Below are 25906 nucleotides of genomic sequence, written 5' to 3' on the forward strand. Positions count from 1 at the left end.
TGGGGGTGACTGCAGGTGATGAGCTGTGGACAAAAAGTGTTCATCTTTGGTCACTAGTATCAGAACATCCTGCCACTAGCTACAGGGCTGTAGCTGGAAGACCAGTAGACAGGGGCTGACATATCTAAGCTCTGCCTGTTTGGGCCTAGTTTCCACATCCGAAATGGGCTTAAACTAGGTCTCTGTGGCATTTGACCCAAACCCCCCTCCAAGAGGGGTGTCTTTGCCTGGGAATAGTATGGAGGGATGAGAATGGGGGCTGGGTGGCTAGACCCACTCCAAAGTCTCCCAGGCCACAGAAGCAAGGCCAGAGCTTCCAGAGACTTTCCTCTAGACTTGCCTCCACCTCTCCATCCCCCACTGCCCTGTCACCAAGGGGACCCCAGCATGGTAGCTTTGGGAGGAGGGGGAGCTGGGATATGCCCACCTTGGCCCTATCCAGCTACACTGCAGCCCCCCACTCCGCGCTGCAGGAGTACAGAGGGGCTGGTGGCAGTGGGCTGGGGTCGAGGGTGCTGTAAAGGAGAACATTACCCCCAAATACATATTAACCAATCAGGAAGATTAATTATTAATAACAACTTATCAATTAATAATGGTTTGTAATTTATTGAACACTCCTCTACCCATTACTAAGCACTTTATATGTATAATTTAGACATTTTGACAACCCACTCAGATAAGAATTTTTATCACCATTTTCCAGATGAGAAAACATGATCAGAGAGGTACAAGGTTACACAGCTAGGAACTGGGTAGGACCTGGGCTTGGGATCAAGGTCTGGCTGAACTTGGGGCCTGTGAGCCTGTGCCGCTTCCTCTGCAGTTCCGTGGCTACCCTGTGTGAGTCTTGAGAATTTAGTGATAGATTTAGGGAAACACGCCCCTGGCATGTCTGTAGACTTTTGGTTCCCTGAGGAGCCTCAGGCTGGCAGGCTTTTCTCCCTGGTATCCTCACACCCCAGGCAAGCTGAGAAAGTGGCTTCTCTGCCCACTTCTGGGCTGCGTGGGGCTCTAGGTGTCCTTCCACATGTCCTGGATGGCTAGACCTTTCAGGAAGAACCCCCATCTGTACAGATGCCAGGAGATGTCCCTCTGGGACCCTGCAGCCTACAGTCTTCCTCTTCCGAGGCCTAGACTGATGCTTTCCCATCCCACCCCCAGCCTGGACTTGCACCGAGTCGGTGCCCTGCAGAGTCAAGGCAGAGCAGTGCCCACCAGCAGCTCCAGGGCAGGGAAAGTGGCCGCTGGCCCTCCTGGCCGCTCACCTGTCCCAGCCAGTTTCTCCTCCTCTGCTGGCAGATCTTCCACATGACCTACGACCTGGCCAGCGCCGTAGTGCGCATCGTGAACCTCATCGGCATGATGCTCCTGCTCTGCCACTGGGACGGCTGCTTGCAGTTCCTGGTACCCATGCTACAGGACTTCCCTGATGACTGCTGGGTGTCCATCAACAACATGGTGGTGAGTGCGCCCAGCCCGGTCCCCTCTCTGGGCCATAGGCAGGCTCTCCAGAGGTAGGGAGGCAAGATGTGGACTTGGAACTTCTGAGTTCCAGCATGTGGGACCCTGAGTGCTGTCCGGCGCCGAGGGGCACATAGCTCTACCCAGTACAGGCCCAATCGCTTGCTGCCAGTCCAGGAATCCATTCACAGCTCTCAGTTGGGAGCTGGTACCTCCACCTTCTCACAGCCTCAATTGCAACTGGGAGCCTCAGTATTTCGTCTTGAGTTTACCCAGGGAGACTAAGACCTGGGCGGCCTCGGGTTGTATCAGGTGTGGCAATGCTGGGCTGGCAGCTCCTGGCCTCCTGCCTCTGTCCCTTAGAAGCCAAGTCCTTAAAAGCTGAGCCTGAGGCTGGGTGCAGTGGCTCATACCAGTAATCCCAGTGCTTTAGGAGGCCGAGGCAGGAGGATCCCTTCAGCCCAGGAATTGTAAACCAGCCTGAGCAGCATAGGGAGACCCCTGACTTCAACAAATAAATAAAATTGATTTTTAAAAAATTAGCCGGGTATAGTGGCAAGCACAGGTGTCCCGGCTATACAGGAGGATCCCTTGAGCTCGCTTGCACTTCAGCCTGGGTGACAGAGCAAGGTCCTGTCTCAAAATGAATAAATAAATAAAAATAAAAAACAAAAAGCTGAGCCCAAGAAAACAGACGCCTTCAAGGGTACTATTTGCAGCCCACGCAGACTCCCAGATCATACGTGGTCATTTTCTCCTCCAACAGCAGAGCTGGGCTGCCCTGACCCCCCAACATATACTGATCCCAGGTGGAGTCCCAATAGGGAGGGCAGGCAGGATGCGGCCTGACCCCACCCTATCCCTCCAACCTTGCGAGTGGGTCAGGGTGGGTGAGAGAAGTTGAACTTGGGGCCTCGGAAGCCATAGGGCAGAGTTTCCAGTCCCCCTGTGGATGAGGTGGGCTCCAGGCAGGACAGAAGACACGCTGGATCTATGAGCCTTTCTGTGTCTCTGGTGAACCCCTGCCTCTCCCAGGCTCCCTCCCAGTCAGTTTGGTTTGTTCTGAAGGCAAATTCCCAGGACCCCAGGGGAGGAAAAATCAGCTTTGAAGAGGTGAAAGAGACCCTGAGGCATCTTTCAGCATCAAACAGGCCTTTACAAAACAGCCTTTTGATGAGCTAAGTGTAAATGAATCGGCCATATGGATTGAATTCCCTGTTCCCAGAGGCTCAGCAGTAAAGGCCGGAAACCCTGACTGGAGGCCGCTGGGGGCCTGCCCCTGTTCCCCAAGGCTGGGAACCCAGGTCTCTTCCACACCTGGGGATGAGCCCTCCTGGTCCCCACTCCAGTCTAGACTGAGCCATCAGACCCAAGGAGCCAGCTCAGCTCTGTTCAGGGCAGTCTGGCTGACCTTGAGTATGGCTCGAGGCTCACGGGCTCCCGCGCCTTCCCCTGGGGGCTGGGCCTCTGGCAGGTGCTCTGTGGGCCTGGGTAGGTTTCTACACTGTGGCTCATGCATCTGCCCTGTGAGCAGAAAGACACCAGAGAGGTGGCCGGTGCTGGCATTCGTCTGGTTCAACTGGCTCTCATCTGGGGCAGTGTCCTCTCTATGTGAGGGTGGCAGGCCCACACATGCACTAAATTCAAGAGATGGCCCTTCCGATCCCAGTGTTCCCACGCTGAGCCTTCCTTGAGACACCTACCGGCTTCATAGACAAAAATAGCCAAGAGCTTCCCTCCTCCTGTCCCCACGCCTTGTGTGTTCCAGAGAGTCTGCCTTGGGGGTAGTGGGAGGAGAACTGGTGGCCGCAGCCCTAGCAGAGGTGGGCAGGGTTCATACAGGAGGCCCATTAGCTCACAGCTTTAACTTTTGCTCATCCAAAATGAGGACAGTGTTTTTCGGCTCAGTCTGCCAGAGCTTGTCCCCCCAAGGGAAGCATATCTGGTTTTATAATTGAGGTCAGTGGGGAAATGGGCTTCACTTGGCAGCTGTTTAGGGGGTTGGAGGGGTGGAGCTGTTTTAGCGAGGGAAGGACAGTGAGGTGGCTCAGCCTGGGGCCTTTGCTACCCAGCCAGGAGGCTCCAAGCTGCCCCATGGGGGCTGGGCCACGCTGGCTCCCATACCTTTACTGGGGCTTCCAGTCTGATCCCTGCCCCCATTGCAAGAGGAAGGCACAAGAGGAGGGCTTGCTGGCAGCACAGGCTGCCTCTCACCCAAGGCTTTCGGCCAACAGCAAGGTTAGGGAGCCCTGGGCCCAGCCACTGAGAAAGTTAGTTTGAGGTGAGGAGGTGGCAGGGCCTTTTCTTGCTAGTGAGAAGGGCCTTCCCTCTCATCCACCGTCCCCACCCATCCGTCTGTCCACAGAACAACTCCTGGGGGAAGCAGTACTCCTACGCGCTCTTCAAGGCCATGAGCCACATGCTGTGCATCGGCTACGGGCGGCAGGCGCCCGTGGGCATGTCCGACGTCTGGCTCACCATGCTCAGCATGATCGTGGGTGCCACCTGCTACGCCATGTTCATCGGCCACGCCACTGCCCTCATCCAGTCCCTGGACTCCTCCCGGCGCCAGTACCAGGAAAAGGTAGGTCTACCCAGGGAGGACCCGCACACTGGTCCCTCCCAAGAGGGAGCACAGGCCACCAGCCAGTGGGCCCCCAGCAGGAACCGCCCCCTGCTCCCACCCCACAGGATCAGAACTCCCAGTGTGAGGGAAGAGCAGGAGGAGGGGGACACCTCTGAGATGAGAAGAGTTTCAGCTCCCTGGCCTGGCACCTCCACATGTCTTTTTATCTGTGCCCACCTTCCCCATCTCCGGTGTCACTGGGGCCTGTGGCTCCTGGCTGAGGCCCTGTGCCCTCCGTGCTGCTCCAGTAGGCATTTGACAGTCACCACACCCTTCCTGGCTGCTCACTCGTTCTCCAGGACCGCACTCTCGCGGTGTTCCTCCTGCCCCTCTGGCCAGTCCCCCGCCCCCCTTTGCTGGCTTCTCTTCCCACTCACTGCCACTGGAGTCCCCAGCAGCCCGGGCCTCGCCCCTGACCCTCCCTCTGTCTGGGGCCCCAGTGCTGTGGTTTCACCACCCAGGCCCACAGGCTCTGTGCCCATCTTTGCACAGTGGGGCCTGCACAGCATCAGCAGCCCCACCTCATCTCTCAGCTCCAGGTGGTTTATTTCATCCCTCTCTGGACACCCCACGCCCCTCATGTCTGTAATGAGAAGTCTGCCCTTTCTTCTCTACTCCAAGCCTCTGCTCTTCCCAGATGCCCAGGCCAGAGACTAGGAGCCATCCCTGACCTCTCTCTGTGTCATCAATGCCTACCTCAAAGCCACAGCTCCTTCTCTGCATCCCAACCACCCTCCCCCATCACCAGCTTCATCTCTCCCTAGGGTCTCAACAGCAGCCCCCTCACCACAGAGAATGAGTCCTGTGGCCTGGAGTCAGGCCACCTGGGTCCTACCCCAGCTTCTCTGCTGCTGAGCTCTGTTTGAGCGTGGGCCTGTGCCTCCACAGCGTGAGGCCCCCTTTCCTCATCTGCAGGGCGGGGGTGGTACTGGGCATCAGGCCGTGGGGGTTGCAAGTAAGATCCCCTGTGTTTATCAGCTAAGCAGGTTCTGCCCTGGCACCTTCCACTGCACGCGTCACACAGCAGTTGGAGCGGCATCTAAAACACATCAAGCCTCATGCTCTGCTTAAAACTCCTCAGGGACTTCACGTTGCTCTGAAGATGTAGATTAACTCCTAAGCATGTTTTCCCAGCCTGGCATTTGAGGAGCATAACCAGGGCTCTGCCCTCATGCTCAGCTCCTGCCCTGGGCCTCGCACCCTTTATTTCAGCCTGGCCAGACTTCTCTCCCCACGCCTGCTCCTGCCACGGGGCCCAGACACGGGCTTTCACCCTCAACTCTCCTCCCCGCTCTCCACCTGATACCCTCTCCATGTCCAGCTTCACCACTTGGAGAAGCCTTCTATGACGTGGCCAGCCCCGCACCCATCATGCGACCCCATGGCACCCTCTCCTCCTCTCCTCCTTCACCACACTCGGCACTCTGGTGATGATTTAATTAACCATAGGCAGCCATCTGTTTAACAAATCCACCTTCCCTCTCCAGGCCATGGCTCCATGAGAGGAGGACCCAGTATGTCGTTTTCCGTTTTATGCCCCATGCCTGGCACACAGTAGGGTCAGCATTTGTGGATTCATTGCCTGCCTGCCTGTCCCAGGCACTGTCCTTTGGTGGGATGACTGACAGGTGGTGGCCACCCAGGTGTCGAGGTCCAGGTCCCATGATGCCAAGAAGAGAGCTCAGGAGAGCCTGCAGAGCTGGGAGGGAAGGAGAGCTCACCCTGGGGAGGCAGAGGAAGGAGAAGGTGGAAGAGAATTCTAGGCCAGGCATCAGGATGAGGATGAGCATAGGGGTGGTGGCAGAGAAATTAGCCTGGCTAGAACACAGGGTCCTAGGTTAGAAGGGAGCAGACGGGAAGGGAGGTAGAGAAGGCATCGAGCTACAAAGGTCAGGGCTTAGTCCAGGCCCAGGTGAGGGATCGTTCTGGAGCCAGCACCAGGGCCTAGCCTGTGACTGGGGTGGGGCTCAGCATGTGAGTGGGGTCGGGGCTCAGCATGTGAGTGTGGTCAGGGCTCAGTGTGTGACCAAGGCTAGGGTTTAGTCTGGAGTCAAGATCAGGGATTAGTTTTAAAAAAGCATCTAGGGATGGGCGCTGTGGCTCACGCCTGTAATCCCAGCACTTTGGGAGGCCGAGGCGGGCAGATCACCTGAGGTCAAGAGTCCATGACCAGCCTGGCCAACATGGTGAAACTTCATCTCTACTAAAAGTAAAAAAAAAATTAGCTGGGCGTGGCGGTGCACACCTGTAGTCCCAGCTACTCAGGGAGGCTGAGGCAGGAGAATCGCCTGAACCCAGGAGGCGGAGGTTGCAGTGAGCCAAGATTGCACCACTGCACCCCAGCCTGGGCAACAGAGGGAGACTCCATCTCAAAAAAAAAAAAAAAAGAAAGAAAGAAAAAGAAAAAGCGTCTGGGAGGCTGGGCATGATGGCTCATGCCTGCAATCCCAGCACTTTGAGAGGCTGAGGCAAGCTGATTTCTTGAGCCCAGGAGTTCAAGACCAGCCTGGGCAACATAGCAAAACCCTGTCTGTACTAAAAATACAAAAATTAGCCAGGTGTGGTGGCATGTGCCTATAGTGCCAGCTGTTGAGGAGGCTGAGATGGGAGAATCGTTTGAGCCCAGGAGGTTGAGGCTGCAGTGAGCTGTGTTCACATCACTGCACTCCAGTCTAGGCGACACAACGAGACCCTGTCTTAACAAAAAAATAAATAAATAAATAAAAAGAAAAAAAGAAAAGAAAATGCATCAGAGTTTATTTTAGGGCCAGAGTCAAGGCATCTGTGGCTTTTCATTTGAGACCTTAAAATGTTTATCCTTTGGCTAATATCTAAGTCTGCCCAATAAATTTCTCTTAAATGTCTTCCCTCCTCTCCATCCCCACGTCTGTCTCTTACCTGGACAACTTCAGCCTTTTAACTCCTGCCCCATGTCCAGACCCTGCCTCCCCACCCCTACCTGTTCTCTAGGGGTCAGGGGAGGGACTCTCTAAAACACAGCTCCAGGTATTCCAGCTGCCTCCACCCCTGTAACCAGCCAGGAAGTCACCGTCCCCTGGGACTTTGCATAACTTGGAGCAGTCAGAGGCCAGGGTGGCTGGAAGTTTAGGAAATGTCATTTCTCAGCCCTCATTTGCCCGTGGGTGTTTCTGTGCAGCAGTTGTGCGTTCCCACCTCTTTGGAGCACACATAGATGCAAACAGGCTGCCCCATTTCTGATTGCTGCTGGGGTGATAGGGACTTCTTCTACTTCCCATCCAGGAGGAGTCTGTTGTTGCCTAATCAATACCTCCCATCCCTCGTCCTGCTCTTGAGAATCCCACTGTCCACCCACAATCTAAGATGGTGGGAGCAACGTCCACTCCTCTCAGCGAGGGTAGGCAGGATCGTTTCTTATTTGTTTGAGCCCCAGGGTCTGAGGCTCACAAATCTTTTGTACCCGAGCCTCTATTTGAAGGTCCCCTCAAATTAGTCTACCCTGCTTTTCCCTTGCCTGGAGTTGCTCTCAACGAAATGACCCGGGGTCTCAGCTGAGGCCATGTTTGGATTCATAGCATCAAGCAGCCAGGCATCCTTGCTTCTGCCTCTGAGCGTTCTGATCCATCGCAGCCTCACCTCCTGACTGTGCCAGTTGTCACTGCTGGGAGGAAACAGCTTCTTTCCCCAAAGAGTCGGTGAGGCCTCCCTGTCCCCAGTGTAACATTCCAAGGAAACGTGATCGACTTCCCTGGAGATACAGTTGATGTCCTGTCACTGGGCTTTGGACATTCCCTGCTGCCCTCACCCACCTCCTTAGTATTGAACACAGTGAGTGCTGTGGGGGCCTCTCCTCCATGCCAAGCAGCTGGGAGCCCGGGCAGTTGTTCTGAGCACAGTGAGGTCATTTCCACACTGTAGACCTGAGATCTCAAAGAAACAAGTTTAGCCAAGAAATCCCCCAGGGTGGGTGCCCGGATGTGGTGCCTGCTGAGGTGGTGGGGCTGGCTGCGTGGAGCTGACGCCCCCTTCTCCCGGCCTCAGTATAAGCAGGTGGAGCAGTACATGTCCTTCCACAAGCTCCCGCCTGACACCCGGCAGCGCATCCACGACTACTACGAGCACCGCTACCAGGGCAAGATGTTCGACGAGGAGAGCATCCTGGGCGAGCTGAGCGAGCCCTTGCGGGAGGTGAGCTGTGCGGCGGCCCGGCGGGGAGGGGAGCCAGGCCTTCCTGGCAGCCAGCTCCCCTCACCTCCTCCTTCCCGTGTCCCAATCCACCCCATCCGGCAGGAGATCATCAACTTTAACTGCCGGAAGCTGGTGGCCTCCATGCCACTGTTTGCCAACGCGGACCCTAACTTCGTGACATCCATGCTGACCAAGCTGCGTTTCGAGGTCTTCCAGCCTGGGGACTACATCATCCGGGAAGGCACCATCGGCAAGAAGATGTACTTCATCCAGCACGGCGTGGTCAGCGTGCTCACCAAGGGCAACAAGGAGACCAAGCTGGCCGACGGCTCCTACTTTGGAGGTGAGGCAGCCCTGGGCCCTGGGGGACAGGGCAGCTGCTCCCAGGGGCTGGGCTGGGGAGACACTAATGGGACAGAGGCAGTGAGCACCCTTCATGGCCACAGCCTGGAGGGAGGTGTCTGTGAGCCCAGGGTAAGGGTGTCTTAGTCAGTCTGGGCTCTTGTAACAAAAGTGCCATAGACTGGGTGGCTTGTAAACCACAGGAATGTATGTGTCATGGTTCTGGAGGCTGGCCATCTGAGCTGAGGGGGCCAGCATGGTCGGGGCTGGTGAGGGCCCTCTTCTGGGCTGCACTGCTGACTTCTCGCTGTGTCCTCACGTGGCAGAAAGAGGATGAGCCAGCTCCCCGGCCTCCTCCTGAAAGGGCACTAATTCCATCCACGAGGGCTCCACCCTCGTGATCTAATCACTTCCCTAGGCCTCACCTCCGAATACCATCATGCTGGGATTAGGGGTTCAACATACACATTTTGGGGGAACACATTCAGTCCAGAGCAGAGGGTATGTTCCAAAGATGGGAAAGACTGTCCAGCCCCCATTTGGTGGGGAAGAGGCATCCAATGTGGCCACAGTCTGGGGGCAGGGCCTTGTGAGCCTGCCAAGGCTTCTGTGCCAGGCAGTCAGGGCCAAGGTCAGGGTGGGCAGTCCCCGTGGCCTGGGCGGGCAGTGCGTGCCTCGCTCTGAGTCCTGATGCTCTGGCAGAGATCTGCCTGCTGACCCGGGGCCGGCGCACAGCCAGCGTGAGGGCCGACACCTACTGCCGCCTCTACTCGCTGAGCGTGGACAACTTCAATGAGGTGCTGGAGGAGTACCCCATGATGCGAAGGGCCTTCGAGACCGTGGCGCTGGACCGCCTGGACCGCATCGGTGAGGGGGAGGGGCCACAGGCGGGGCAGGTAGGGGGCGTGAGAGGGAGGAGGGCAGGGCTCCTCTATGCCCAAGCCAGGTCTGCACCTGATCTCCTTCCCCGCTCTGCCCTGAGTGTCTGCTCTTGTTCTGTGGCCCAGGCAAGAAGAACTCCATCCTCCTCCACAAAGTCCAGCACGACCTCAACTCCGGCGTCTTCAACTACCAGGAGAATGAGATCATCCAGCAGATTGTGCAGCATGACCGGGAGATGGCCCACTGCGCGCACCGCGTCCAGGCTGCTGCCTCTGCCACCCCAACCCCCACGCCCGTCATCTGGACCCCACTGATCCAGGCACCACTGCAGGCTGCGGCTGCCACCACTTCAGTGGCCATAGCCCTCACCCACCACCCTCGCCTGCCTGCTGCCATCTTCCGCCCTCCCCCAGGATCTGGGCTGGGCAACCTCGGCGCCGGGCAGACGCCAAGGCACCTGAAACGGCTGCAGTCCCTGATCCCTTCTGCGCTGGGCTCCGCCTCGCCCGCCAGCAGCCCGTCCCAGGTGGACACGCCGTCTTCATCCTCCTTCCACATCCAACAGCTGGCTGGATTCTCTGCCCCCGCCGGACTGAGCCCACTCCTGCCCTCATCCAGCTCCTCCCCACCCCCCGGGGCCTGTGGCTCCCCCTCGGCTCCCACACCATCAGCCGGCACAGCTGCCACCACCATAGCTGGGTTTGGCCACTTCCACAAGGCGCTGGGTGGCTCCCTGTCCTCCTCCGACTCTCCCCTGCTCACCCCGCTGCAGCCAGGCGCCCGCTCCCCGCAGGCTGCCCAGCCACCTCCCGCGCCACCCGGGGCCCGGGGAGGCCTGGGACTCCCGGAGCACTTCCTGCCACCCCCACCCTCATCCAGATCCCCGTCATCTAGCCCCGGGCAGCTGGGCCAGCCTCCCGGGGAGTTGTCCCTAGGTCTGGCCACTGGCCCACCAAGCACGCCAGAGACACCCCCACGGCAGCCTGAGCCACCATCCCTTGTGGCAGGGGCCTCTGGGGGGGCTTCCCCTGTAGGCTTTACTCCCCGAGGAGGTCTCAGCCCCCCTGGCCACAGCCCAGGCCCCCCAAGAACCTTCCCGAGTGCCCCACCCCGGGCCTCTGGCTCCCATGGATCCTTACTCCTGCCACCTGCATCCAGCCCCCCACCACCCCAGGTTCCCCAGCGCCGGGGCACGCCCCCCCTCACCCCTGGCCGCCTCACCCAGGACCTCAAGCTCATCTCCGCGTCTCAGCCAGCCCTGCCTCAGGACGGGGCGCAGACTCTCCGCAGAGCCTCCCCGCACTCCTCAGGGGAGTCCATGGCTGCCTTCCCGCTCTTCCCCAGGGCTGGGGGTGGCAGCGGGGGCAGTGGGAGCAGCGGGGGCCTCGGTCCCCCTGGGAGGCCCTATGGTGCCATCCCCGGCCAGCACGTCACTCTGCCTCGGAAGACATCCTCAGGTTCTTTGCCACCCCCTCTGTCTTTGTTTGGGGCAAGAGCCACCTCTTCTGGGGGGCCCCCTCTGACTGCTGGACCCCAGAGGGAACCTGGGTCCAGGCCTGAGCCAGTGAGCTCCAAACTGCCGTCCAATCTATGAGCTGGGCCCTTCCTTCCCTCTTCTTTCTTCTTTTCTCTCCCTTCCTTCTTCCTTCAGGTTTAACTGTGATTAGGAGATATACCAATAACAGTAATAATTATTTAAAAAACCACACACACCAGAAAAACAAAAGACAGCAGAAAATAACCAGGTATTCTTAGAGCTATAGATTTTTGGTCACTTGCTTTTATAGACTATTTTAATACTCAGCACTAGAGGGAGGGAGCGGGAGGGAGGAGGGAGCAGGCAGGTCCCAAATGCAAAAGCCAGAGAAAGGCAGATGGGGTCTCCGGGGCTGGGTAGGGGTGGGGGTGGCCAGTGTTGGCGGTTCTTAGAGCAGATGTGTCATTGTGTTCATTTAGAGAAACAGCTGCCATCAGCCCCTTAGCTGTAACTTGGAGCTCCACTCCGCCCCCAGAAAGGGGCTGCCCTGGGGTGTGCCCTGGGGAGCCTCAGATGCCTGCGACCTTGGGAGAAAAGTAGCAAGATCTGTATATGAATATGTATATGTATATGTATGTAAGATGTGTATATGTATAGCTATGTAGCGCTCTGTAGAGCCATGTAGATAGCCACTCACATGTGCGCACATGTGTGCGGTCTAGTTTAATCCCATGTTGCCAGGATGCCCAGGTCACCTTACACCCAGCAACCCACCTTGGCCCGCAGGCTGTGCACTGCATGGTCTAGGGATGTTCTCTCTCCAGTCCTCAGGGAAGAGGACCCCAGGACTTCGCAGCAGGCCCCCCTCTCCCCATCTCTGGTCTCAAATCCAGTCCCAGCCTGACCTCTCACCACAGGGAAGTGGAAGACTCTCCTTTCCTAGGGCCTCAAGCACACCCCGCCACCTCTGAGGCCGTCAGTTTGCCCATCTGTACAGTGGGAGGTGAGGGGAACTTCTGTTTATTGAGTCTGCTCTGTGCCAAGCACTGGTTTCGCACTTTACACACATTAACTCCTTCAGTTTCACAAAGACCATGGGGTGGGTACTTTGATTTTCCCCATTTAGCAGATAAAGAAACAGTTTTGGGTAATTTTTCCAGAACCATGTAACTAGGAGTGGCAGAGTGGGGACTGATTTGAGGTTCAAATCCACGCCTGCTTGAGGCCCAAGTCTGTGTTCCTTCCATCAGAAAACTGTGTTGAGGGAGTCTGAGGTAGATGGTCCCCAAGCATGGTGCAGGAGGAAGACACCAGATTTTGGCAGCAGTCAGGCCTGGGTTTGAATCCCAGCCCTGCCACTTCTTAGCTGTATGATCTTGGGCAAGTTATCTGACCTTTCTGTCACCTCATTTGTAAAATGGGAATAATTATGGTACCGCCTCACAAGGACCTATGAGGACCAGATGAGAAAAATCTATATGTGAAATGCCCAGCCCAGTGCCTGGCACATACCATGGTAGGTGCTCAATAAATCACATTTTTTCTGCCCCTCATATGCCCAGCCTATTGCTCCAGCAAACTATGTGAGAGCCCAGGGAGCTTTGGCTGAGGGCTCCAAGACTTAAAATCTCAGGACTCAGGAGGTGGCTGGGCCTCCCTAAGGGCCCAAGGAAGGTGTGTGGCCAGAGGTGGGTGGGAGCCAGGCCTTGAGAAGTGAGGAGACTTCAACAGGGAGAGAGGGAGGGAATGGTGGGTGGGATGGAGTGTATAGTGGGGAGATTCCTGAGGTGGATGTGGAGTGGTGGATCAGGGCTTTGGGAGGGGATCCCCAGGCTGAGGGGTCAGAGGGATGGCCTTGGGTGATAGGCTAAGGGATTGACTGGGCTTGGTCCTGGCAACTAGGAGCCATAAGCAGGTTCCAGATTGCGGGAACGAGAAAGCAGCTCAGATGCCTTTGGAGGCACCATCCTCCCTCCTCCCAGATGGGATCCTGCCAGAGCCAAGGTCAGGGGTCTGCCCCTGCCTATAGGGCCAGAGCAGGTATGGCTGCAATCCCCAAATAATGAGAAGGGCTGGTCCCACATTATCCATCCACAGCCTTCCATGCTCCAAGCCAGAATGTTGGCAAGATCGGGTTTTGCCTTGAGCTATCCTGGGATGTGAGACAAACCGATTTCTCCATAGATGGGCTGCACGGAGTGGGAGGCAGTACTCCAGGAGAGAAGTGGGTGAAGGTTCCTGGGATCTTAGGTAAAGACTAGACGCTGCCTGGTACTGGTCTCTACTGTGCTGGCTCAGGAGTTTTGAGAACTGGAAGGACTTAGCCTCAACCTGAGTTCTGCACACACCCCTTCCCCTTAAGGAAGGCAGCTCTGAGAGGCAGCAGGACTTGATCCAAACCCACAGTCTTGTCCTGGAGGCAGCAGGGGTGAAGATGGAGGGTCCAGGGCCATGAGGAGCCCCCTTGCCATCAAAGCCTGGCCTAACCACCCTCTTCTCTACTTGCACACACATGCATTTTATAATAGCTCTGACCCAACCTGGCCACTCTGCAGAGACTGGGACAGACAGGTGCAGGCAATGGGCCCTCCCACACCCAGTCACCTACAAGGAATTTTCAAATCCACTTTTAAAACAGAAACCGGTAAATGCGCCGTATTGTATATTTTATTTAAATAAAAAAAATTCCAGCAGATGCCACCGTCTTCTAGGGGCCAGGGATGGGGGTGGCGGTGAGGTCATTGGGAAATCCTGGAGTCTTGGGAACTCGGGTGTGGAAGGCAGGGGACATGGCCCAGAGGGCACATGTGGGCCCTTGTGTATGTGCAAACCTATGCCTGCAAGATCATGGAGCTGTGTTCTGTGCATAGAGATGTGCAAGGCCTGGCTATGGACACAGGTGTGCACGTGCTTATGGACCGGTGAGAATCATTAAGGAGGACGGTGAGAGCGAGTGGGCATGTGTTCTTTGCTAGTGGAGGGGAGAAACGCAGGAGTGGGGGAAGGGTGAGACCCTTCCCACCGCCCACTGCTAGGACTGGCTGAGGAGGAGGGTGGTGAATGTGCACCCGGGCTCCATCAAGCTAGATACTGAAGAGGGGGATGGCATCTTAGGTAAGCTCTCAGAAGTGGGAGGGTGGCTGGAGACACAAGGTGACTGGGCAAGGGGGAGGGCATCAGAGGGTGGCTGAGGGGTGGGGGCACAGCGCTGGGCTCCTGTGTGGGTTGATGGGGGCCTGAGGGCAGAGGCAGCATCTGGGGCCTCTGGAAGGAGGCAGGGCACGGACTCCCCACTGCTGTGCCTGTTCGAGGGGCTAGGCCTGGCCCCTGGGTGGCCCCCTTCCCCACCCCTGTCTCCAGAGGGTTCCTCCAGGCCCTGGGACTTCGCGGGGTCGGGCAGAGGCCCCCTCCTGGGGCGGCGACGGGCGCCTGGAAAAACCAAGTCTCCGCGGCCTCCGCCGGTATAGGGAGTGCCGTGTCTGCCGCCCTAGGAGGGGAAAGTCCTCGGAAGAGGGCAAGAAACCCAGCCGTTCCTCATCACCACTTGCCAGGGGATGCTGTTTCCATGGCAACTGGCCGGGGAGTCCCGTTGCTAAGGAGGCGGCTCAGTGGGCCCTGGCGTCCCCATGACAACTGCCCCCTGCGGCCAGGCGTTGGCGCTTCCTTGGGGACCCCGGGGGCGGCAGAGGCAGGGCGCGGCCCTGGGCTGCGATCACCTCCCCCTCGTCTGAATGGCTCAGGTCTGGCCTCTGGGGCTGTGGGGAAGCAGTGGGGACAGGCCCCGCTGAGAGGAAGCCTGCGCGGGTGGGGCATTCGCTGCGGGGCCCTCAGTCACTGTCTCCTCTGTTCCCTGATGCGGGAAGGACACCTAGTAAGTACCTCCTGTGCGCTAGGCCCTGGGTCTTTCCTCTGCTGTCATCCGCCCAACCACCCCAGAGGTCAGAATTTCCCTCAGTTACAGTCAGCCAAAGGGAAAGGGGCTCAGAGAGGTAGGAATTTGCCAGCCCCGTCAGCTAGAAGAAAGGAGCGGGGCTGCACACCCAGGTGCCGGGGACTGGTCTCTTCCCACTAGAGTCTTAGCAAGGGCTGGCGGTAGGAGCTGTCTGTCCCTGGTGCAGGCAACAAAGGGTGCGTTAACTGTAGAGAATTTTAAAAAGACAGTAAAAGTGACTAAATGTCAGTTTGCTTCCTCTGATCACCATGTACCAGCAATTCAGTGTCAGTGATAGAATGCTCCCAGCACATGGGCAGACAGCTCCTCCACCCCCACCACGAGCACCCTATGCGTCAGCCCCAAGGGACACCTGCTGTGCTCGTGCTGCTGGCGCTGTGGGAAGGCCTGAAGGCACCTTTTCTCCCTAGTGGGGCTAAACCAGACTGGGATTTTAAAGAGACAATTGAAAGAGATGCATAAGATGCCTACCTGGACTCCACGTCTCTTCCCAGCCGTTACTCCTCACTCTTCCCACTGGAGAGCTGTGTCCCCTCCCTGTCCTCATTTCCTCCTCCACCGCATAGCTCTGACAATTTCTGATGAATTCACCTGCCCACATTGTGAAATCCAGGGCCTCCTTCCCAGCCGGTGTCCTGCTCTCCTCTTAACAGGGTGTGGCCTCCTCCACCAGGCCCTCCTCAGCGCGTGGGACCCCATCCTGTGCTCACTGCTTCACCTTTCTCAAGCTCAGCCTCAGCTTGAAGGGCTCTTCTTTCTCCCAAAAGGTTGGTGCTCCCTGGGCCTCTGGCCTTGGCCCCCATCTTCTCACTCCAGATGCACTTCCTGGGGTTAACCTCACCTAGTCCTGTGGCTTCCCCAGCCTGGAAGCAAAAGCTTCCCAGAGTTCCCCTACCCCAATTCAGGCCCCGGAATGCCCTGAGCCTCAGCCTGGGCTGCTGCTCCAGGGTCCCTCATTCTCTTCTGACCGACCACGGCCCTTTTATTCTTTCTTGGGTTTGCAGCTTCCAGTGCACTACAAAGCATGCCTTCTCCTCCACCTGCCCCCATTGTTGATTTTGCTGCTTTAATTTTCTTTCTCTTGAGGGTGGAATATTTTGTACCTACTGAAGAGATACATTATGTAAATCAGATATAAAAAATAATATCAACAGCCATGTACCAATCACTCAGTTTAAGGAATGGAACATAAGGAATGGAGCAAAAGGAATATCTTTGAAGGCATCTATGCTGTTGCCCAAGTGTGTCCCTCTCCCTCCCTCCAAGGAAAACCTCTCACCTGAATTTTATCATTACTTTTCATGATACTCTTTCTATAGAAATAAATGACTCTAAAGAATGTATTCAGTTGCACACCAAGGTGGGGAGTGGAGATTGGAAGTAGCCGCCTTTGTGGCAAGAATTTTTATCAATAATATTGTCCAGAATTGCTGATGTATGGTGACAATAAAAATCAGATTTTGGTCAGTTTTATTATTGTTTTCTTTACAAACAATGGGCCTTTTTATTACCTGCATTAGGGGTGGGCCATACCCACCATCTTCATACACCACTGAATATATTTGTAATTTTAAAACTTTGCATAAATGGTATGCTGCATGCATTCTTTAATAATTTGGGTTTTTTTTAATTCAATACTGTAATTTTGAGATCCTGTTGATGCATGGATAGTTCGTTTTCATTGCTGTATAGCATTCCAGTATATGAATAGTCCACCATTTACATATGTGTTCTTCCGAACATAGACATTTCAGTCAATTTTCATTCTTGTGATTAACAGGACTGCTGCTACAAACGTTCTTGTTTGTGGCTCCTGAAAAAGATGGTAAGAGGATCTCTAGGCTCTATATCTAGGAGTGGAATAACTGACTCACGGAGTAAATTAATCTTCACTTTACAAGATAATGCCAAGCTGTTTTAAGTAGTTCTAACAATTTCCACTGCCACCTGCAGAGTATGAGAATTGCTTTTGCGTCATATTCTTGCCAATAATTGGAATCATCAGGTTTTCTTATTTTTCCCAATCTAGTCATATCTACTTGTCTTTTAATGTGCAAATCCCCAATTACCAGTAAGTTTGGATGCTTGTTCGCATATTCATTTGCTGTTTGTGTTTCCTTTTCTGAGAAATATTTATTCACATATTTTGACCAATTTTCTGTTGTCTTTTTATTGATTTGTTGGAATTTTACACATCTTTTTGAAAAACTAAATCCTTTGTCCACTATATTTATTGCAAATATCTGTTTATGGTTTGTATTTTCGCTTTTTTTGGAGGGGCGTTCCTTGATAAACAGAAGCTTTACACTTTAATGAGGTCAATTTTGGCTATATATAAATATATATATAAATATGTAAAAAATATATAAATATATATAAATACATATATAAATATATATTATATATAATATATAAATATATATAATATATAAATATATATAAATATATAACTATATACATATATAAATATATATAATATATAAAAATATATACATATATAAATATATAAATATATAAAAATATATAAAAATATATAAATATATATAAATATATAAATACTTATAAATATATAAAAATATATAAATATATATAAATATATAAATATTTATAAATATATATAAATATATAAATATTTATAAATATATATAAATATATAAATATATATAAATATATAAATATTTATAAATATATATAAATATATAAATATTTATAAATATATATAAATATATAAATATTTATAAATATATATAAATATATAAATATTTATAAATATATAAATATATATAAATATATAAATATATAAATATATATAAATATATATACATAAATATATATATAAATATATATAAATATATATACATAAATATATATAAATATATATAAATATATATAAATACATATAAATATATATAAATACATATAAATATATAAATATATAAAAATATATAACTATATAAATATATAAAAATATATATAAATATATAAATATATATAAATATATATAAATATATATATAAATATATACATATTTAATGTCTAGTACTTCCTTAGTGCCTTTTTTGCTTAAGAAACCTATCTTACCCTGATGTTGTAAAGATATGTTCTATATTTTTTCTAGAACTGAAGTTTTGCTTTTCACATTTAAGTCCTTACTCTTCTTGACTTTGGTGTGGTGTGAAGGCGTAGTTCAATTTCTTTTTTTCCGCATATGGATAAACAATTTTTCCTACATTGTTTCTTGAATGAGGCTTGATTAATATGCAATACAATGTCACGTCTCTATCATATCTGGGTCTATGTCGAGGCTCTCTATTCTGTACTATTAGCTTATTTGTCTATCCCCATTCAAACAGTCAATTGTCTTAGTTACACTAGCTTTATAAAGTATGTTGATATAGAGTAGAGTAAGTTCCCCACCTTCTTCTTCTTCTTTTTTTAGATGGAATCTTGCTCTTGTCACCCAGGCTGGAGTGCAATGGTGTGATCTCGGCTCACTGCAACCTCCGCCTCCCAGATTTAAGCGATTCTCCTACCTCAGCCTCCTGAGTAGCTGGGACTACAGGCACCCACCACCACACCTGGCTAACGGGGTTTCACAATGTTAGCCAGGCTGGTCTCAAGCTCCTGACGTCAGGTGATCCACCTGCCTCAGCCTCCAAAAGTGCAGGGATTACAGGCATGAGCCACTGCGCCCAGCCCCCCAGCTTCTTCTTAAGGAATGTCTTGGCTACTCCAGTCTCTTTGCACTACCATAGACCTTTTAGAGTCTGTTGAGGTACATGAAGAGTCCAGTGGGCTTCTGATTGAAATTACATTGACATTCTTGCGGAAATGTGTATTCCCATGGATGAACAGGGTATAACTGTTCCCACATTTGGGTCTTCTTTAGTGTCTTTGGTATTAATGAGCATAAACAGCCCCAACAGAAAAAGCCACAAATTTCAAGGTTTAAGACAATAAAGGTTTATTCCAGCTCAGGTAAAGTCCTGTGCAGCCCAGGCAGCATTTTCCTCACTGATACCAACTTGAATTGAACCCACGTTCTCCAAGATCATTGTGGGAGAAGAAGGGACAACTAGACGAGATTCCCGCGTCTGAACTACGTCTCTCAGCAGTGAACGTCACTTGCTCTTATATTCCATTGTCACAAGGCCACAGCGTAACTGCAGAGGAGGCTGTGCTGTGTGGGAGATCACCTGCAATCTTTGCTGGGTATTAACTGTCCCTGCCAATTCTTTCAACACAGTCTTATCATTTTCTTCATGAAGGTTTTTTCATTTCATTACATTAATTCCTAGTACCTTATATTTTTGTTGCTAGTGCTAATTCTATTTTCTTTCTTTTCTTTTTTTTTTTAGATGGAGTCTCACTCTGTTGCCCAGGCTGGAGTGCAGTGGCATGATCCCAGCTCACTGCAACCTCCACCTCCTGGGTTCCAGCAATTCTCCTGTCTCAGCCTCCTGAGTAGCTGGGACTACAGGTGTGCACCACCACGCCCAGCTAATTTTTGCATTTTTTAGTAGGGATGGGGTTTCACCATATTGGCCAGGCTGGTCTCGAACTCCTGACCTAGTGATCCACCTGCCTCAGCCTCCCAAAGTGCTGGGACTACAGGCTGAGCCACTGAGCCTGGCCTCTATTTTCTTTATTGAGGTATAAATTATATGTATCAAATTCAGCAATTTTAAGTGCACAGCTCAGTGAGTTTTGACAGACAGTACTACAACCACCTGAACAAGTCAGTCATAGACTCCATCACTCCCCAGGTTCCTGCATGGCTCTTTGCAGTCAAACCCTTCCTCCCACTCCTGAACCCTGCCAGTCTGCCTTCTGTCACTAAAGTTTTGACTTTTCTAGAATTTCATATCAGTATCATCATAAAGCATATGGTCTGTGTCTGATTTCTCTCCTTTAGCCTAATGTTTCTGATGGCTATGCCATAGTTTATTCACTCACCCATTCATGAACATGGAATTTTTTCCAGTTTTGGGCTATTAAGAATAAAGCTCCTATGAACATTTATGTTCAATTCTTTATCTGGGTGTGGATTTTCTTAAGTGATTATTTAAATTGACAAAGAAAAATTGTGTAAATTTATCATGTACGTTTTGAAATATGTATACATTGTGGAATGACTACATTGAAATAATTAAACTGACATACTTATCACATTACCTCACATACTTTCCATTTTTTGTGGTGAGGACACTTAAAATCTACTTCTGTCATTTTCAAGATGGATGTAGATTTTTATTTATCTTAATACTCAAGGAATGGCATTGCTGGGCTATTTTATATATATTCCTTTTTTTTTCTGTTTCTTTGAGATGGGAGTCTCACTCTGTTGCTCAGGCTGGAGTGCAGTGCCTCGATCTCGGCTCACTGCAGCCTTTATTTTTAGTAGAGACAGGGTTTTGCTATGTTGCCCAGGCTGGTCTCGAACCCTTGTGATCCACTTGCCTCAGCCTCCCAAAGTGCTGAAATTACAGGAATGAGCCACCATGCCTGGCCCGATAATATATTTTTAACTTTATAAGAAACTTCACAAGATTCTTTTCCAAAGTTGGAATACTCTTTTGCATTTCTCCTGGCAATCATATGAGAGTTTCGGTTACTTCATATTCATGCAACACTTGATGTTGTCAGTCTTGATTTTTTACCATTCGAGAGAGTGTATAATATTAACTCCTGGGTTTAATTTGCATTCCCATAATGACTGAAGATACGGAGCATCTTTTCAGGTGTTTACTTGCTATCTGTGTATGTTCTTTGGTAAAGTGACTGTTGGAATATTTACTCATTTGTTTTTGCTGAGTCATTTTATTGAATTGTAAGTAATATATTCAGGATATAAGTGCTTTATAAGATACAAGTTTTGCGATTATCATCTCCTAGTTTTTGGCTTGCCTTTTCAGCTTTTTTTTTTTTTTTTTGAGACAGTCTTGCTCTGTCGCCCAGGCTGGAGTGCAGTGGCGCCATCTCGGCTCACTGCAAGCTCTGTCTCCTGGGTTCATTCCATTCCCCGGCCTCAGCCTCCCGAGTAGCTGGGACTACAGGCGCCCACCACCACACTCGGCTAATTTTTTTGTATTTTTAGTAGAGACGGGGTTTCACCGTGTTAGCCAGGATGGTCTTGATCTCTTGACCTCGTGATCCACCTGCCTTGGCCTCCCAAAGTGCTGGGATTACAGGCATGAGCCACCGAGCCCAGCCTGACTTTTCACTTTTTAATCATGACTTTAAGAGAGTAAACATTTTTAATTTTGATGATATCCAACTTACCAAATTTTTCTTTCACGATTCATGCTTTTTGACAAGGGAATTAAAATGGTACACTAGAAAATATCTATTTAACAAAAAGAAGGCAGTAATAGAGTAATAGAGTGACAAAAAAGACACAAGACATGGCCGGGCGTGGTGGCTCATGCCTGTAATCCCAGGTCTTTGGGAGGCAGGTGGATCACCTGAGGTCAGGAGTTCATGACCAGCCTGGCCAACATGCTGAAAACCTGTCTCTACTAAAAATACAAAAACTAGCTGAGATCACGCCACTGCACTCCAACCTAGGTGACAGAGCAAGACTGCATCTCAAAAAAAAAAAAAAAAAAAAAAAAAAAAAGACACAAGACATATAGAAAACAAATAGGTAAATGGCAGATGTAAATCCTACCTTACCAGCAATTACATTAAATGTAAGTGGATTAAACACTCAGATTAGAGGCAGAAATTGGCAGAATGGATACAAAACCATGATCCAACTATATACTGTCTGCAACAGACAGATTTTGTATTCAAAGATGAAAATAGGTTAAGAGTAAAAGGGTGCAAAAAGACATACCAAGCAAACATTAGCTGAAGGAGAGCTGGAGTGGCTATACTATTTAATAATATAAAAGTAGACTTTAAGACAAAAATTATTACTAAAGACAAAGAACATTTTATAATGAGAAAAAGGTCAATCCATCAAGAAGATTAAACAATTATATGTATATACCTAACAACAGAGCCCCCAAACTCCTAAGCCACCACAGTGGTACATGCTTATAGTTCCAGCTACTCACGAGAGTGAGGTGGGAGGATCACTTAAGCCCAGGAGTTTGAGTCCAGACTGGACAACACAGCCAGATCCTGTCTCTCTCTCTAAAAAAAAAATAATATATATATAAAATTAGGAAGAGTTTGTGAAGGATTGCTATTAATTGTTTTCTAAAGCTTTGGTAGAATTCACCAGTGAAACCATTGGGTCCTGGGCCTTTCTTTGTGGTAAGTGTTCTTTATTACTAATGTAATCTGTCTACTTGTTATGGATCTATTTGGATTTTATATATATACACACACACACACACAAACACACACACACATACACATATACTCATGAAGTGAATCTGACATAATGGAAGGGAGGATAGACAATTCAACAGTTATAGTTGCAGACTTCAATACTCTATTTTCAATAACTGATAGAACAACTAGACAAAAGATCAGCCAGGAAATAGAAGATGCGAACAATATAAACCAAAGAGAGCTAAGAGGGATCTCTGGAACACTCCATCCAATAACAGCAGAATATGTATTCTTCTCAAGGGCACGTGGAACATTCTACAGCATAGACTATCTGTTAGACCACAAACCAAGTCTCAATAAATTTAAGAGGATTGAAATAATATGAAATATATTCTCTGACCATAATAGAACATTTGGAAATTAGTAACAGATATTTGAAAAATTCACAAAAATATACAAATTAAACACATACATAAGTAATCACTGAATCAAAGCAGAAATCACAAAGGATATTAAAAAATAAGTTGAGGCCAGGTGCAGTGGCTCATGCCTGTAATTCCAGCACTTTGGGAGGCTGAAGTGGGCAGATCCCTTGAGATCAGGAGTTTGAGACCAGCCTGGCCAACATGATGAAACCCTGTCTCTACTAAAAATATAAAAGATCAGCCAGGCCTGGTGGCAGGCATATGTAGTCCCAGCTACGTGGGAGGCTGAGGCAGGAGAATCATTTGAGACCGGGAGGCAGAGGTTGCAGTGAGCCGAGATCACGCCACTGCACTCCAGCCTGTGCGACAGAGCGAGACTCTGTCTCAAAAACAAACAAACAAACAAACAAACAACAAAAAAACCTGAAAAAAACAAGTTGAGATGAATGAAAATGAAAACAAAAAGATAACATACCATTCCAAAAACATGGGATGCAGCAGAAACAGTGCTTATAGGGAAATGTAGAGTAGTATGCTCTGATACTTAAAAAAATATCCAATCAATAACCTAAACATTCACCTGAAGAAACTAGGAAAAGAAGAGCAAACTAAACTCAGAGCAAACAGAAGAAAGGAAATAATAAAGATGAAAGCAGAAAAAAATAGAACAGAGAACAGAAAACCAACACAAAAAATCAGCCAAAATCAAAAATTAGTTCTTTGAAAAGATCAATAAAATGGACAGCCTTTAGCTAGACTGAGAGAGAAAGAGAGAGAGAGAGAGAAGAGAGACTTGCTAACATCAGGGGTCAAATAAAATATATTACTACCAGCCTTAAAGAAATAAAAAGGATTATAAGAGAACACTATAAAAGTTGTATACCAACAAATTAGATAACCTAGATAAAATGGACAAATTAGAAACAAATTACCAAAACTGACTCAAGAATAAATACAGAATCCGAATAGATCTATAACAAGTTGACAGATTACATTAGTAATAAAGAATGCTTCCCACAAAGAAAGGCCCAGGCCCCAATGGCTTTATTGGTGAATTCGACCAAAGCTTTAGAGAACAATTAATAGCAATCCTTCAAACTCTTCCAAAAAATAGACAAGGAGCGAACACTTCCCTTATTCTATGGGGCTAGTATTACACTGATACCAAAGACAGACCCCTCCACTCAAAAAGTACAACACTCCCCCCAACAAAAAAAAACTACAGACCAATATCCCTGATGAATATAGACACAAAATTCTCAACAAGTTCTCAGGGAAGATGATGATCACTCGTTTACTTATTTTTTGATAAGCGTCAGTCAGGCTTCCCTCTGGTTCTTAGTATTAGGCTTTTCCCTGAGGAAACCCCAACCTCTTTTTTCATCTACCACTTGGGTCAGATTTTCTGTCCCTGTTATGGACATCCCTTACTGTCTTTGGAGCAAATCGCTGAAAATCGTTTTCTGTTGTAATTTATCCAGTGTTGGAATTTTTCCTGCTTTTTAGATAAGTTCAAACAATGCTGGAAGAAACTCCTTTCTTTGGTGAATTCGTCATCATTCTCAGTGTCACCTTCTTCATGACATGCAACTCTCCAGTTAGGGTTGGAAATTCCTTCTTTACTTTACCAGATCACTTTGTTTGGGTCTCTTAGCACTTTTCATGTTCTTTTCATGAAATTACCATTTCATGGTAATTTCTTTCTGTCGAACATTTCTTTCTGTTGAACATCTGTGAACACATCAGCAAAGGAGACTGTCGTACTCCTTTTGCATCCTCAGTGCCTGGCATATAGTGGGCCTTTGGAAGTATCTTTGGAAACAATAGAAGATTTCCAGCTTTTTGGGTGAGGAAGACCCTTTTCTGACTGGCCCCAAATATTCCTTCTCTCACCCCACCTGCCCACACTGAGATCTCTCTGGCTTCAGTTACAGTCAATTTCCCTTCTGTGTGTTAGTCTAGAATGTTCATTGGCTGATTCTCCTTACATATCCTGGGGAACTTTGTCTGCAGGAGCCTGATCCATAATTTTGCCTTCAAAAGTAAATCCTGGCTCTTTCCTCTCCAGAAAGCCATGAGCTGCCCAGAATTCTCGGCAAGACCTGGGTTTTGAGTTTACAAAAGGAACCAATTTATTCTTGTCTCACTAGAACTGACCCCAAGCTGTGCTATCTGGCCAGCCAAACTTAGCTTGACTGGGCCCAGTATTGCCCTTGCAGTGTTCCAGGAATCTGGGGGACCAGCTCCCTCTCTCCCCTGAAGGCCAGCTAGTCAGACCTGTGCACCCTCCATAGCCTTTGCACTGGCCTGCTGGGGCCTCTGCACTGAATCCAGTGACAGGAGGCTGAGCACAGGAGTGACATGGGATGGCTGGGATCTGTACTGATGGCCACGTGAAACAGGCAGCTCCCCAGCTCTGCAGTGGCCTCCTCCTTCCTCCAGAAAGATAAGCCTAGACTCAGCTCAGCCTTAGTTTCTCTGCAAAACCTTAAGTATATGCTCCTAGGAGGAATTAGGGCTTTGTTAAATTCCCTCAGTACTGGGCCATGATGTATTAGTTACCTGATTTCAAGTCCATCCGCCTCACGAGGCAAGTTCATTTAGTGAAGACCTACGGTGTGCTGGGTGCTCGGGTGGAGAATCCAAGCACAATTGCTTTCCTTAGTGAGGTCACAGTGTATTGGTGGAGACAGAAACGTGAACAAGAATGATCAGGGGACTGGATGGTTAGGCTGGGCCTTCAGATATGAATAGACATGACCAGACAGAGAAAGCCAATGGTCGGGGTAGGGGATAGGGAGAAAATGAGGCAGAGGAAACAGTAGAGGCCAGACGTCACGGCTTATTCTGCAAGTGTAAATTGCTCTCTATGGTTAGGGCCAAACTCGCGTGAAGGGGCAGATTAGTGGGAAGTAAAAGGGATGAGGCAGACAGGGCCACACTGGAGTCTCTACTGTAGGGCAGGTGCTGGAGCTCTCATCGCACGGTGCTGAGCAGCGGGGAAGCATCAGATTTGCGTTAGAAGCAGCACCTGAACACTTGTGTGGAGGATCGCTCCCTGATTGCTGGTGAGACTCAGGCAGGGGGCTTAATTAGTAGTTTGCTACCAGACAGCAAAGAGCTGCTCTGGGGGACATCTGAGAGGTAGAGCTGGCAGGATTTACTGAGCAATGTGCTGTGGTGTTGAGGGAAGAATTTAGAATGGCTCCCAGATTTCTCCTTTGGGCGACCGGGTCCACAGAAGGCAGACCCTATTAGCAAGGGGCTGACACCTAGTAACAGGGTGA

The 25906-nt window shown here is 49.9% G+C and overlaps 1 protein-coding gene across 1 annotated transcript in view; it reads left to right on the forward strand.

Moving 5' to 3' along the window:
* HCN4 (hyperpolarization activated cyclic nucleotide gated potassium channel 4) overlaps nucleotides 1–16381 on the forward strand; it is a 51548-nt gene extending 35167 nt beyond the window's left edge. Inside the window, exons 3-10 of the mRNA XM_055277853.2 lie at nucleotides 1303–1464; nucleotides 3830–4048; nucleotides 8111–8257; nucleotides 8360–8600; nucleotides 9302–9466; nucleotides 9607–11226; nucleotides 15564–15677; nucleotides 15915–16381. Coding sequence (XP_055133828.2) covers nucleotides 1303–1464; nucleotides 3830–4048; nucleotides 8111–8257; nucleotides 8360–8600; nucleotides 9302–9466; nucleotides 9607–11075 — 2403 coding nt within the window. The 3' untranslated portion in view covers nucleotides 11076–11226; nucleotides 15564–15677; nucleotides 15915–16381. The remainder of the gene's footprint in view (nucleotides 1–1302; nucleotides 1465–3829; nucleotides 4049–8110; nucleotides 8258–8359; nucleotides 8601–9301; nucleotides 9467–9606; nucleotides 11227–15563; nucleotides 15678–15914) is intronic.
* The last annotated feature ends 9525 nt before the right edge of the window (nucleotides 16382–25906 follow it).

Source organism: Symphalangus syndactylus, chromosome 5 (genome assembly GCF_028878055.3).
Source record: "Symphalangus syndactylus isolate Jambi chromosome 5, NHGRI_mSymSyn1-v2.1_pri, whole genome shotgun sequence".
Taxonomy (NCBI): domain Eukaryota; kingdom Metazoa; phylum Chordata; class Mammalia; order Primates; family Hylobatidae; genus Symphalangus; species Symphalangus syndactylus.